General features: G+C 50.3%; 1 protein-coding gene across 5 annotated transcripts; it reads left to right on the top strand.

The window, feature by feature from the left end:
- Positions 1-20: 20 nt before the first annotated feature.
- E2F4 (E2F transcription factor 4) lies at positions 21-14,363 on the top strand. Of its 5 annotated transcripts, none has more exons than XM_074839740.1 (11): positions 21-192; positions 1,893-2,002; positions 2,191-2,331; positions 2,481-2,644; positions 3,151-3,192; positions 5,944-6,005; positions 6,353-6,638; positions 7,676-7,843; positions 8,973-9,020; positions 11,678-11,722; positions 12,061-14,363. In XM_074839740.1, the coding sequence occupies exons 1-11, from the start codon at positions 46-48 to the stop codon at positions 12,174-12,176; spliced, it is 1,329 nt and encodes a 442-aa protein (XP_074695841.1). In that variant the 5' UTR covers positions 21-45; the 3' UTR covers positions 12,177-14,363. The 5 variants fall into 5 exon arrangements, with proteins under 5 accessions (XP_074695841.1, XP_074695844.1, XP_074695842.1 ...); XM_074839742.1 differs by lacking the exon at positions 21-192 and adding an exon at positions 1,380-1,644; XM_074839743.1 differs by lacking the exon at positions 2,191-2,331.
- Positions 14,364-14,456: the final 93 nt, after the last annotated feature.

Below are 14,456 nucleotides of genomic sequence, written 5' to 3'. Positions count from 1 at the left end.
GCCCGGAAGCGGAAGCGCGGCGGGGCCGGAGCCGGCGGCGGGCAGATGGCGGAGTGCGGGCCGCAGCCCCCCGGGGGTGGGAGCGGGGCTGCGGGGGCGCCGAGCCGGCACGAGAAGAGTCTGGGGCTGCTGACCACCAAGTTCGTGTCGCTGCTGCAGGAGGCTAAGGACGGCGTGCTCGACCTCAAGCTGGTGCGGGGGCTGCCGGCGGGGCGGGGGGGGGAGAGGGCCCCGCCGCCCCGGGGCTGGGCTCTGCCGGAGCGCCCGCCGCGGCCCGGGCTCCTCCCGCTGGGGAGCGGAGCTCCGGCGAGCCCGGTCCGCCGGGGGTTGAAGCAGGTTTTGAGTGGGGAAGTCGGGTCACGGCAGCGCCCGGTGCAAGCAGGTGCGGGGAAAGCGGGGTCCCCGGGGGTGCGGCGGGCAGAGGGACTCAGCACCTGCCGCCCGAATGGTCCCTCCCGCTGCTTCCTTCTGAGCAGTCGTCTCCAGCCGCTCTGCTTTCCCCAGAACGGAGGAGGCAGCGGGCCTTGCCTGACAGTGCAGGCGTTTGTGTGCTTCACTCGGCTGTCCTGTTCCCTTCTGCGTTCAAGCCCCACACCAAGGTGCTCCTTGGTCACCAGCACTGTAATGATCTAGCCCTACAAAACCTCTGAGACCTATAGAAGCAGATAACCTATAGAAACTGTTCCTTCCGACTGCCCTTTTCCCCCTGGCGTACAGGAAGGGGAGTGTGGTCAGATTCATCTCTGCCAAAGGTTGTCCCTGATGCCTTTAGGCTGTGGAGAAGTGCCCTGTGAACGTGCCTTGCTTCTGCATTTTGAAAATCTTCACCTAGAGGAAATAACTCTGGCCTTGTGGCACGTACGATGCTTAAACCTAGGTGTTTTCTCTAGGTGAAGTTCCTTCGCTGTGGTTTATACAAATACCTCTTAGGTGGGTACGTGTGCAAGGATGCTCTGACCCTCCACAGGCAGCAGGCAAATGCCAAAAAGCCCTGAAGGTGCAAGGGCTGTGGGCTTCTGTCCTCTGCTGTGCCAAATTGTTGTCTCTTTGGATTTGGACAATATTTTCCTGCTTAAAATGTCCATTAAGTGCATTTTTATTTGTTAGCGTGATTTGATCTGTTGTGCAGTGTCAGGTCTCCAGAGTCCCTGTCTGTTAGTGGTTGGTGAGGGGGAACTGATGCTGTTGGTCCTGGCGATGCCAGCATGCCGGTGCAGCACACGGTAACTCTGGCCGGTGCTAGGCTGTGGACACAAGCATCTGGGCACAGTCTGGTGTGTCCTGAAACCCGAGGGGAGGAGAGTCAGGTGAGCAAGGCAGGGAAGTCCCAGGGCTGCTCAGGAGCTCCTCCCTTACAGCCGTGCTTGCTCGTCTCCTGGCGTCATGTCTTTCAAACAGAGGAATCTGCCTCTTGAAAAGGTGTTGATTCTCTATCAAGCAGCATCAGATCAGATTTAGAAAAGACCTTTTGAATGTCAGCTCAGCTAAGCTGTTCTCAGTTTGTCAGTCGTGCAGGGAGCTCCCTGCATTCCTCTCTCTGTCCCCACCTCTTTTACCCTGAAGGAGCACTGAATTTTTAGGCTGCGAGACTGGTGTCTTCCAGCACTGCTTTGCTGCTGAGGAATGGTGATTTTGGGACCCGCTGTGAGTGAGATGGCTGGAATTTAGTTTGTGCTTAGTGGGGAGGTGGCTGGGTAAGAAAAGGAATGAAGGGTCAGTGGCTTCTTCTCGTGGTTGTAATGACGCTGAGAACACGGCTTTGTAATTTGAGGCGCTGGGACATGAGAGGTATGAGATGGTGAGCAGGGTGCTTGGCCAGGAATTAATCTGACAGGCAGGAAGGAGCAAAACATGACTGAGAGTTTGGAGTTCAGTGTCTAACCTTTTTGCAGGCTGCGGATACCTTGGCTGTGCGACAGAAGCGACGGATCTACGATATCACAAATGTCCTGGAAGGCATCGGGTTGATCGAGAAGAAATCCAAGAACAGTATCCAGTGGAAGTGAGTGCAAAGAAGGTCTAAATCTTTCACAGATCCCTTCTAGTCCAGGTCTTAGTGACACACTGGGGTTAAAATGCCCTGCTCAGAGCACAGTTCCTCAGTGGTCCGTGCATGCTTGTAGTTCCCCCAGCTGAGGGGGAGTAGTAAGGAGGAAAGCTGAAATATGTATGGCGTGTCTCTTTTTACAGTGGAGCTGTTATTTTGGTACAAACGAAGTATTTGCAGCACCTTGGGCTAGAAAAGATGCCTGTCATGGCACGGGAGATGGGGGAGAGCCCTGCCAGTCTGTGGGATGTAGGAAGATGTACCCAGCGTTGCTGTGCTGGAAGGTGGGGATCTAGATGAGGCTTTCTGGGTGATCTGGCCTTGACATATGACAGGGGTGGCACTAAGGGAGGTGACAGCCTCTCTGAGAGGTCGGGACTGGTCTGGGTGCCTCCAGAGGCTGATGCACGTCACTCCTTTTTACTTTGCCCAGAGGGGTGGGTCCTGGCTGCAACACACGTGAAATAGCTCACAAACTTATCGAGCTGAAGGCAGACATAGAGGACCTGGAGCAGCGGGAACAGGAGCTGGAGCAGCAGAAGATGTGGGTTCAGCAGAGCATCAAAAACGTTACAGAAGATGTGCAGAACAGTCGATATCCTTTGTGTGAACCAATTACTCTGTGTTCGCTTGCTGGGTTGGAAAGCAGAGACCTGAGGGCTGGGTTGGTGCTGCCCTGCTCAGGGCAGAGGGGTGGTGGTGACCTGTTGCTGCTGAAGGATCTGCACTGAAAGGGTCAAGAGGCAGTGTCTGACTTTGAAATTAGGGTAACTGTCTGGCATGGGAACCAGCTTTCTCTGTGGTGCACAGCTTCTTGTCTGTCTTTTTGAAGTAAAAAACACTGTAGTGTTTACCGTGATGAGAAAAGGGCTTCTTTCTGAGTCACAGGTGCCACTTTCTCGAGCGCAGGGCTGCTCTTGTGGCTTGCCTATCTTAGGATGTCAGCTCTGACTAGAAATGTAGCTTGCAGACCACTTCAGAGTGTGGCACAGAGAGCCTTCTGGGAATGGCATTTCTTGTGCTCAGGAAGGAAACACCAGGTGCCCTTTGAGTTCTTTGTCTGCATGGGAAGCTGCAGCCTTTCTCCTTAACCTTGGAAACATTAGCATATGTGACACATGAAGATATCTGCAAGTGCTTCACAGGTGAGGAAAGGGTGCTCTGTCAGAAAGACGTAACGCTGCAGTCCTGTCAGGCTGTCCCAGCTGCTCTCCTTCAGGAGAGAGGAGGCAGCGGACCACGGGCTGCCCAACAGCATCAAGTTAAATGTAGTGCAAGCTCTGATGCCATCCTGGGTTTGTGTACCACTGAGTTAGAGCTTTCTTGTCACCATCAGAGGGGGCAGGCAGTTTCTTTTACTTGTGCTTGAAGGAACATAGCTGCTATTGCTAAGGAAGTCTTTTTGCTGAGTGTCACCATGTGTGTGTTATGTTAGAAGCCCTCGATTTTAAGGGTTTGGGTGAGCAATATTCTAACAATCAGAAGCAAATTTTATTGCATGGTAGAAATCTGGGTGAAAATAATATAAAAAGTGGTCCCTCGGCTGTGTCATGCCCTCTACCAACAAGAGTGCAAGAGGGAGGTAGTGAACAGCAGGACAGAAGGGAATACACCGCTTGCTATGACCTCGCTCCCTTGTTTGTGTGCTATCTTCCTAAAGCTGTGAGGTGCCTTTATAAAAAGCTGTAGTGGAGCAAAAGTGAAGAAAACCCACAGGAGTCTCTGTTTCTTCTCTATTGCCAATTTTAATGATAGCTGTAGGACCAAAAAAAAGAAAAAATCCCCAGTGGCCAGCGTGCAGTACAGCAGCCTGCAGTCCCTAAACTGTTCTCAGCTGTGGCGGTGTGGAGTCACAGCTCCTTTCTGCTTCGGTGGGCACCTGACCCCTCCTGACCCCTGCATCTGCTTGCTTGAGCAGAGATTGAAGCTACTTACGCTGACCTCCCCCAGCCACGCGTAATCTCACCCTTGTCTGACTTTCTTCTCCTCTCTTCCAAGCCCTCTTCTCACTCTACACTTCATCAGTTCTTCTATTTTCATCTTTACCTTTGTGTGCTTTCTGTGCTCACCAGACTTTCCACTGCTCAGGTTCCTGCTGGTAACTTCTGCATCGCTGCTCCCTTTGCTTTACTGTTTCTTCTGATTTAAGGTAGTGCTTTTTAGGGGGCAGGGATTGTTTTCAGTTTGACAGTGCTTGGCGCCAGATAACTCATAACAGTCTGGAAGAGTTTACTGGAGACCAGCAGACAGCTTATTGCTTGGTTGATTGAGTGTTTTGCATTTTATTGCACCTGTTTTTTGTAAACTGTTTTGCATCTGAAGACAGACCTCACCAAAATGCAGAGATTAGATCTTACTGAGGAGGGCAGATCTGAATTCCTTCTAGAACAGAGGCTTGATCCATGTTTTTCCATTGTCTGTTCACTTTTCCTGTATGATTGTGCCTTACGTGACTTTTCCTCTGCTGACCATCTGGGCCTTGCGGAGATTCTTTGTTGAATCGCTTGTGTTCTTGAGCTATGGTGCAGGCTGAATTTCAGCTCCTGGTTTTTCTGACTGCTGTTGAATTCGCTTTCTCAAAGTGAGTTAGGGCTTGAAGATTTCCATGCTTGGAATCTTGTCAAATATGGATTTGTTATTTGTATTAATTAAAAAATAAAAAAAAAGGTAAGAATATGTTAGTTTTTAGTGACTGGGCAACGTAATTTTCCCATCTGTTGCTGTGATGCATTTTTCACTTGCAGAATCAAAAAGAAGTGGAAACACACTGTACACTGTTTTGTAAAAGTATTTGGGACGTAGCTATCAAGGGAGCTAGAAACAGGGCACCTGCATTTGAAACTAACAGGTCTTACAGCTTGAGCTTGTGTCTCTGAGCTTAATAAAGCATTTTTAGTGTCTCTTAACAATATTTGTCCTAAGTGCAGATTTGTTAAAAGAATCCCATCTTATTGACAAATGCTCTGGTATTTTTAATCCCTGTACCTTTTGCTGATCTGATCTTTGATTGCCTGCCTGAAATTAAAAGACACGCTCTTCTGCTGTCCACTCTCTCTCATCGCTCTGGGGATCTTCTGTCTTAATTATCAAGTGAAGCTTAGTGCAGAATACTGGTGAAGTGTGAATACTAACCACACTAAAGCTTAAACATTCAAAGCGAAAGCTGCTAACTGCTCGCTCTGAATATGTCTAATGTTCACAGTGCTGGTATTTCTCTGTTCACGTTTCTCTAAACCCAGATACGGACTGGAAGCTGCTCGCCCATGACTGTTGTGTTCTTAGGGGCGCAGGTCTTAAGGAGCTGCAGGGCTTGAAAAGGAAAGATGCTGCCAGCCTGGCTCTCAGCCCCACACATGCTGGGCTCTCTGCAGGGTCCAGTACAACTAATGCCAGGCAGCTCATGCCGTTAGAGGCTGGGGAGTGTTGGTTTCAGGTATTGGTACTTCACCATGAGGTTGCTATGCTGTTGGCAACCTGGCTCCTCAGCCTAGTTTGACACCATCTCCGCTGGCAGTGCAGCTCTTTGCGTGCTCTTTTGTTTATAATTCACATCTAAAAGCTTGTGACAACACGAAGGATCCTTCCTTTAGGAATCAGATGTTTTTAAGAGTGAATTTAAGCCAGCCCTTCTGAAGGAAAGAAAGCTTAGTCCGATTAAGGATGCTGCTAAAAACTTTAGGGTTGCTTTGGGAGCAACTTCGCAGGTTCTTTGTGCCCTGGGCATTTGGCACGTTGGCAGTTGTATGATAAGCTCAGATGGGTGTAAATGTCAGTCCTCCGGGGAAGGGAGCACAGGAGACAGGGGGCTTTGAGGAGGGGCTCTTTGTCAGTGCGTAATTATCGTTATCGTCAGGACAGTTTGTGCCCGCTGAGTGCTGACCAGTCTGTTTTCACAGGAGACACCCTCCTTGCGATTCGAGCCCCATCAGGCACGCGTTTGGAGGTTCCCATCCCTGAGGTGGGTGATAAATGTGTGAGCAGAGTGCAGGAGTGTGCGCGCGTGTGTGTGTGTCGGGGCGGGGGTTGTTCCTGGATTGACTAGGCTGGGAGTTGACAGTCAGGGGGTTGATGAAGTCAGAGGAACTGGCAATCCAAGATATTAAATAATTGCGAGGAAACTGTTGTTTGGAAGTACATGAGTAATTGCTGGAGCACCAGGGGAGAGGATAGTCCTGGGAGTCAGCGGAATTGCGTGTGGACCCATGCTGAACTGTCTGGACAGCATGTCTTGCCTCCGGGAAATTCCTGTTCTGTTTGAAAAGCACATTTAATGTATGGTTGTGTTTTGCTTTTGGCTTTTCTCAGGGCCTAAATGGGCAGAAGAAATACCAGATCCATCTGAAGAGCACAAGTGGTCCTATTGATGTTCTCTTAGTAAACAAAGATGCTTGGAGTTCTCCTCCTGTCGTACTACCTGTCCCTCCCCCTGAAGACCTCATTCAGTGCCAGGCAGTTGCACCCTCAAAACCACAGATACCACCACTCGCCCACTTCCAGGAGGCATCTGTTCCCAGCAGCACCCAGCCCTCTACACCGACACCCACCAGCACTCAGGACCACAGCCCTCCCACGCAGAAAGCCGCAGGCACGGGTGAGAGGAAGGCAGAAACAGGATGGTGGCTGACAAAGGAGGGTACATTCCTTGGCCTGGCTGGGGCTGGCACTGCTGGTCGTGCAGCGTTGTCAGCTCCTGGCAAAGGGGGTACCTCTGCCTTTGCTGCTGTGAGCCTTTTCTTTTTGTCTTGGTTAGCGGGACTGGCTCTGTTAATGAAAATAAGACACTTGGCTTGAGGGGGTAGTGCCAGCCTGTAGAAGCAGTGGTGGGATCCCACTGATCATGCAGATTCATCGATTAGCAGAAGTTTGTAAAAGGGTCTTTTCGAGCCTCAAGTTCAACTTTCAGTTTGAAAAAAGACTCAAAAATACTAGATTAGGTTGGTTTTGGCTTTGTCCAGCTAAAGTATGAAAGCCTCCAGCAGTGGAGATCCCCAGCTTCCTTGGTGAGCTCTTCCAGGGCTGCAGCACCCTCTCAGTGAATTCTTTTTCCTGAGGCCTGAATCCTTTGAGATGCATCTCCTGCCTGTTGTGCATGTTATATTGTTTGGCACCGCTGAAAGTTCTTTATTTTTATAACTGCCTTTTGGGTAGCTGCAAGCTACTGTTAGATTGCCCTTAGACTTCTCTTTGCCTGACTGAACAAGCCCAGCTCCTTGTAGGCCATGTGCCCTAGACCCTTGGCCAACCTGGTAGCCCTCAGCTGGATCTTCTCCACATCTTTCTTGAACTGGAGGATGGCCAGAGCTGGACACGGTATTCCAAGTGCAGCCTCAGCCCCAAGCAGGCAGATAGTAACTTCCCTCAGTGTGCTGGCCACACTTCTGGTGTAGCTTACTACCTGGCTTGTGTTAATTGCCATGAGAGCATGTTCTTGGCTTATGTGCAGCCTGGCACCACTAAGGCTGCTCTCCAACAGGACCTGGGAGTTTTTGCTACATGAAAGCAAGAAGCCTTCTTCCTGTGTCTTGTGCTTGGCCAACATTGCCAGTGAGGCTTGAGTCCGTGCTGCGGCTGCTTGCTTTGGGGCTGGTGGGAGATGACATTCCTGTGTGTGTCTGTGGCTCTTTCCAGAATGTGGTGTCTCGGCGGCAGAGTCCAAGAGCAGCGGCGACTTCGAGCCCCTGGGCAGCGCCGGGTTGGATACGCAGCCGCTGCAGTCCTCTGCCTCGCTGGACAGCGGCTCCATCCTACCCAGCCCCTCTACCTCCTTTGAGCCCATCAAACCTGACCCCACAGGAAGTGAGTATGCACCCTCCTTGCATGTGTCGCTCCAAAAGCCTGCTGCTTGGAGTGAGGGAAAGGCTGCTGGGCCTGGAGGAGGGACCTCAACTCCGTTCTACCTTTTCTGTCAGCCAGACTCTGCAAGGGATGAGTAGGCATTTCCCTGTGAGGGCACTGGGGAACCTGGTGAGAAGGTGACTGTGTCGTGTCTAGTGTCCTGCCACTTTCTGGGACATCAGTACTAGAAAATCTGCGAGGGACACTCGCATGACACGTGTCTCTGCTGTTACATGTAGGATTATTCCCTTTCGGTCCCTTTTTGAGACCACATGAAGCTATAGAATTTCCAGCTGTCACTGAGAGCACCTTTGTAACTCATGGGGAGTTTTCCTTTACTAGGAGAGTTCTTGTCTCTGTTTTCCTCCTTTGCTCAGGAATACTTCATCTATCTTTAGTGATCTTCTGGTCTTAATGATCTCGCAGTGTATATTTGGGGAGCTCCTTGATGTGCTTGGTGAGGTGAAATGGGCTTTAAAAAGGGAACATTTGAGCTTTATGCCAGGAAATGGCAGGCTGGCCCAAGGAGGGAAAAGCATCCTCTAGGTAAGACACACTACAGAAACACTCTAGGTTAGAGGGTTATGCTTAGAAGAGGAAATCGTACTCAAATGTAGCTCACGCGGTGCTTTTTTCACAGTTCTGCTGCTAGCGTGTCTGTGAGAAGCACGAACTGTCTGTCTTCATCTGGGAGTAGTCTTGATTGTGGAGTTAGGCCTTTGCTGTGTGCCTGGCTTACCGTGTCCCAGTGGGCCTGTGCTGACTCGAGGCATGCCCTCGCCTGACACAAGATGAATCGAGGTGGTGTACGGAAGCTGACACTGTGTGTGGCTTACATACAGGCAGTTACTCGAGAGCTGCTGACTGTGATAACTCCTGGGGCTCCTACAGATTTATTTTAAAGTAGTCGAGCTAAAGTATTGCTTATCACTTCAGCAGCAATATGTGACATGGGGTGTGGGAGCAGAGTTTTGTATCGCATGGATGATTTGGGTGTGTAAGGAGTGCACTAGGACAGTCGGTGATTACGCTGTAAAGCATTTCAGACTTCATGTAACAATGCAAACCATTTGGTTTGTTGTATTTGCAGTACTGGAACTTCCCAAAGAGCTGTCAGAGATGTTTGATCCAACGAGAGGTATGTTCACTCCCTGACCACAGCTTTGTTCTGTGCCCATCTCCGCGCAGAAGTGGGACAGTTTGGTTTATTCACTCCCTTTTGGATTGTTTTGGGGTTGTGGTTTTGTAAGGTGCTTGTGGTTGTCGGTGGCTGCTGGCTCTCTACTTGTAGTTAGGCACTGTTAAAATTACTGGTTTTGGTATGTATTTTTCTGTCTTCATGTTGCCAGCAACCTCTGTTAGAGTTTGCCCTACAGTGTGCAGATGAGAGCTTTCCTGTCCCCGTGCCAACGCTAATCTGTGCTCTGGCTTCCCATGCTCCTTCTCCAACTTGACTGCACCACGTAAAAGAAAAATCCCTGTTAGTCTTGATTCAGCTGTAGCCTGCCTGAGGCTAATCAAAGCAAATAATCTAGGGAAATAGTCTCTCTTTGAAATGTCCCTCAGTGGTTTTGGTGGTGCTAGTAATTTTGGAGCAGCAGAGGAGGGGATGCTGTTACTTGTGTTAGGGATTCTGCCTTTGCCCAAGGAATGTCAGGGTGTCGCTGCCTAACAATGGGACAGACTCTGGACTAAGGGCAGAGGAGGTGAAGAAATCAGGTCTAACGTGAGCCTGAACTGGGAAACGCTTTATCTGCACATTTATTCCCCTTCAGTGCTGGCGAAATACTTTCTAGCCCCGCAGCTAGGCAGAGCCGAGTACACGGAAGCACTTTTGTGGTGGTGACAGGGTATGTACAACAACAGTCCCTAGTTCTGTGCTCGAGCAGGTGCTTTGTGAAAGCGCTGCCTTAGTGTAAGAACCCCACAGTCCCAAATGCACGTGCGTGAGCCCCTGATCTGCGTGCTGGGAGCGCAGGGCTCTGCAGTCAGCCTGGAGAACACTCTTCCTCCTTGCTCAGCACCCGCTTCTCTAGGTAGTGGATGAGGTCTTGGTAATGACTGAGTACACCCGCAGAGTAAATTTGACTTCGCAGTGTGAGACATAAACTGCTGCAAGGCAGCCCGTGTAGAAGATCTAGCTTAACCCAAACTAACTGTATTATGTGACTTTGTGGACACTATTAAAAAGGAGATGTTTGCTGTCTACGGTAACGTATGTTGTTTTATCTTGCCCATTTGGAGGATGAAGGTAGAGATCCAGGAGTGAAGGACAACATGACGTGGCAAAGTCAGATTTTAACTGTGAGCCACTATTGAATTGTGAATGAAAGCGGTGTTCTGCAAGACAGAGTCAACAGCTACTGAGGCAAAGCTCAGAAAACCTCAGGACTGTAAAAAAAGCAACACTGCAGAGCTCAGAGAAATGGGCCTTGCAGCACTCTCCATGCAGCCTCTTTCCCCCCTGTGCGATCCCAGTGATGTTGCCCTGGCACTGGCAGCTGCTTTAAGGCCATGCAGTTTAAGCTGCAAGAGCCTGGATTTCTTCCTTAGGGTTTTGTTTGGGAATCACTTTCTCCGCGTGGTTTTCTCTCTCTTTTAAATGGGTGCTTGATAACTGCTTGTTTTAAACTCATATCCTGGGAAAACCCTGAATTTCAACACACACATATACACACCCTGCGATATTACCAGCCCTGATCTAAGAATGCAGGTTCTGCATTTAATTGCTATTTATTGAAGCTGGTGTTAGTCCTGTCTAGTCACTTGGTGTTAAAATTCTCATCTCACGCCACTGAATTAGACAGGTAGGTTCCTGTCCTCTAGGAAATGGCCTGCTGCGGATAAGTGTCTTGAAAATGGGCTCATCTGAGTTTCTTTTGTGAAAACTTATTTCAAGTGGAGGTAGTCTCATGAACCAGTTAGACTGAGTTAGATACTCACTGCTTTAACTTGGTAAAGTGAGAGAGGTATTCAGAAAGCTGTTTCCAACGCTTAGTTTCTTAAATAAAAGGGCTTGACTTGCACATACTTTGTCTGGGTGCTTGTCTGTCTACCCTTCAAGTCCCTCGTGAAGCTGCTAGCCAAGAGGAACAACCCTGGAGGAAGGAATTGCCTTTCAGAGATAATTTTTTTCCAGTTTTGTGCAGGCAGTAGAGGGGAGAGCAGAGTTACTGGCCCATTAAGGAAGGATATGCAGAGCTCAGATGTTCATTCTGTTTGGCAGTGGGCAGCTGGTGAATCTGCCAGGGCCTGTGGCTGGATTAGCCACAGCAGAGCTGTGGGACAAGGGGAGCAAATCAGGGGGACAAAGGACGAATCTGGAGGAAACTGGAGGCTTGTTAGTTCTACTGCTCCTGGAACAGCTCATTTGTTTTTTTCATTTTTTTCCCCACTCTTAGCAAAGTTGGGTATTTGAGGACTGTGAATACGTCAGGCTTTACCAGCTGAATTTCAGGTGCACGTTGAAGAGTTTCCCTTGGAGGAGTCTGGGGCACCAGCTAGCGTGGCAGTACAGGGCTAAGGCACAGCCTGTCACAGAAAGGAGACTGGTGTGTGGTTGAGCTAAAGAAAACAGAAACCTCATGCAGAATTTTTGGATGTGGCTTGAGTTGTCTGACACAGATTGCCCTTTGCCCGTGGCAAGAGGCCCAAGCCTCCTTCCGCCACTGCCTGCTGCACACGCCAGAGAAGGGATAACAAGGGTGAGGAGCACCCCGGGAAGGGTGGGGAACTACACAGGAACAGAGCAGGAAAGCAGAGTGCATTGCTAAACCATGCTTGTCTCTTCCCCAGAATGTATGAACTCTGAGCTGCTGGAAGAGCTGATGTCATCTGAAGGTGAGTCTTTGAGTCTCCCACTCATGGTGTGGCCTTCCCAGGGGAGGAAGACCATGCCGTGGGACTTTACCGAGCTGACAGCTTTGTGACTGCAGGCTCACCCTCCTCTTTCCTGGGCTCTGGACACAGACTGTGTTCTCACCGTCCTGCCAGTCGCCAAGAGAGGTGTGAGAACCAGAAGAGCCTGTCTCTTCCGTATCGCAAGGCTGATTTGAAGTAACCTCAGAGACTCTGAGGTGGCCTCCTCCTGGCTCTGCAGCTCAGCGCCCGTTGGCAGCTCTTGGCTCGGTGTGGAAATGCTGAATTTTGTAACCAACCGTGGGCTTCTCTTTCCCCAGTGTTTGCTCCCTTGCTCCGCCTCTCCCCTCCACCTGGAGATCATGACTACATCTACAACCTGGATGAGAGCGAAGGCGTCTGTGACCTCTTTGACGTGCCTGTCCTCAACCTCTGACTTCTCAGCGCGGCTGTGAGCCTCGCAAACACAGACAGTTTTGTAACTCTTTGCAAAGTGTCTATTTTTGGATTCCTTTTGTGCTAGAGCTCGATGAGTGAGCGATTCAGAGATGCTCTCATATGGACTCAGAACCAAGAGATGTGGACTTGCAGGCTGGGAGCCTTCCCGTAGCTTCTTCCTCTTCCTCTGTTGCACGCGCAAGGTGCATGTGCAACTCGCCCCGCCGCACCTCTCTCTCCACTGGATCCTGGGCCTCACTTCAAAGGGTCTGTGTTTTGAGTGTTCCCAGTTCACCCGTAGAGTTTGCCCGTGTGCCTCTCTGAGCTTCCTCAAATCTGCATGCCTTGGTTTTTCCTGCACTCCCAGAGGCACTTTGCACCTCCTAGGTACCAGCTGCTACAAGGAGCCCTGATATCGTGGTCAGTTCACAAGCCCGGAGGTAGTTAGCTAGATATCTCAATGTGAGCAGTTCAGATTGGGGTGGTTTTATTTCTGAATGACAACGAGGAAAAAAAAAAAATGGCACCAAAGTGTCCATTTCTTCCAGTGACTTCAGACCAAGCTAGTATGTTTTACAAGAAAAAGCACTTTTTTTAGCCAGCTGTGCCTCCTAGTGGGACTCAGGAGTTGAGCGTTCCTAGTAGGACCCAGGGGCTGAGCCTTTCCCTGCTTGTGCAGCAGCAGGAGCGCTGGTTCTGTGTTTGCCAGCCTGCTGATGCATGAGCCCAGGGGCTCAGCTCCTTGTACAGCAGCTGGGCTGTTTCTACAGGGCTAAAGAAGAGGTGCCAGTATGGCTTTTTAATTTTTATTTGTTTTTGCCTGAGTGAAGAGATGTTCGAAAGGATAAGACTGCTCCAGCTGGTGCCTGTAAGGTACTCCAGGCACATCAGAGCCTGCTCATATTTGCAAGTAGCTGTCTTCTCCAACCATTGCACTTGAGCCTTCAGCTGTCTAAAAGGCGACCAAGCAGTAACAATTCAGTAGTGCTTTGCTGTGGTAAGTTACATAGGTGTTGTCAAAATAGTGCTTTCCCCCCCACCACCCCTTTTTCTCTCAGCATCTGCTCAGGATCAGGCTTTCTGTATATTTGAATTTGCTCCCCTAGTGTCCCTACCCACACTCCCAATTGCTGATCCTGTGGCAGGTCGCCACTTACCGTGATGCTTTCTCTGCATCTTTTTTCCACAAGATTTTCTTCACTGCTTTCTCCATACCTTCTTCCATTGTAATGGAAGGTCTGCGGTTGGGTTATGATGGTCAGGTGGTACCAGTCTTAGACCCTGTGCAGTTTAGTTGGAGTAGAACGCCCTGACGGATTTGTGTTGTATTTTACAAGCCCCAACTTTGGGTTTTGGTCAGATTGTGTATTTTGAGTGTCCTGAGTTTTGCACATCTTCCTGCCAACGAGGTGGTAGCAGCTGTCCTGCCTCTCCTGCCTGGCACACTGCCGAGGAGAGGGCCAGGCCAGGAGCGTGGCTGGCTATTGCAGAGAGGTAGCTCGCAGCCATCCACGTAACCAGCTGATGTTTTAAGTTCTCTGCTTAGCTGCTCACCGCCTGTGAACCACACAACCAGCTGGAGCACCAGGAATAAGGGATGTAAAGTCTTCAATTCTTGGAGCCCACAGAGGTGAGAAGAGTATATGCCTGGGACCCGTGTCCCCGAGGTGGCTCCTCGGGCCATCCTGTTCTGCGTGGGCCTCCCCCAGAAGAGCTGTTCCTCTCTGCAGCCCCGAAGCACCGGCGGCCTCTTTGGGGAAAAGCCTGAAGAATTCAGGAGGAACAACGGGACGCTCTCTAGTTTGGCAGCAAGCAGCTGCAGGCAGGCAGCCGTGGTGTGGGACCCCGCCGGGGGGTGGAACCCTCCAGCCCGCATGCAGCCAGACCCCAAACCTTCCCCCCTTCGCATGGAAGCTGAAATCCCTCGGCCCCGCGCGCGCGTTAGCTAGGCTCCGTGGCTTTGGTGTAGTTTGAGCTCTCCGTGTACTGCCTGGCCCTCGCCCTCCTCCCACGTGTTCGTGTTCGCCACCAGTTAGACGACCTTGGGAAAAGGAATAATTTACAGTTGCAAATGAACTTTTGATTCATATATAAAGATTATTTTTATACTTTTTTTGCAAGGAAAGAAAATTGCCTGTAATATTTGTACAGTGTTCTCTGACGTGAATAAACAAAAAAAACTTTGCAGAGTTTCCCACCTCGCCTTGGCCTGCGCCTCCCTTCTGCTGAGCCCCCTCAGGGGAGGGGATGTCCCCGAAAAGCGGGGTGCCGGCCGGGC

Source organism: Strix aluco, chromosome 14, assembly GCF_031877795.1.
Source record: "Strix aluco isolate bStrAlu1 chromosome 14, bStrAlu1.hap1, whole genome shotgun sequence".
In the NCBI taxonomy this organism is placed as follows: Eukaryota; Metazoa; Chordata; class Aves; order Strigiformes; family Strigidae; genus Strix; species Strix aluco.
The sequence above is the reverse complement of the archived record's forward strand: the minus strand, read 5'-3'. Positions and strand labels throughout refer to the sequence as shown.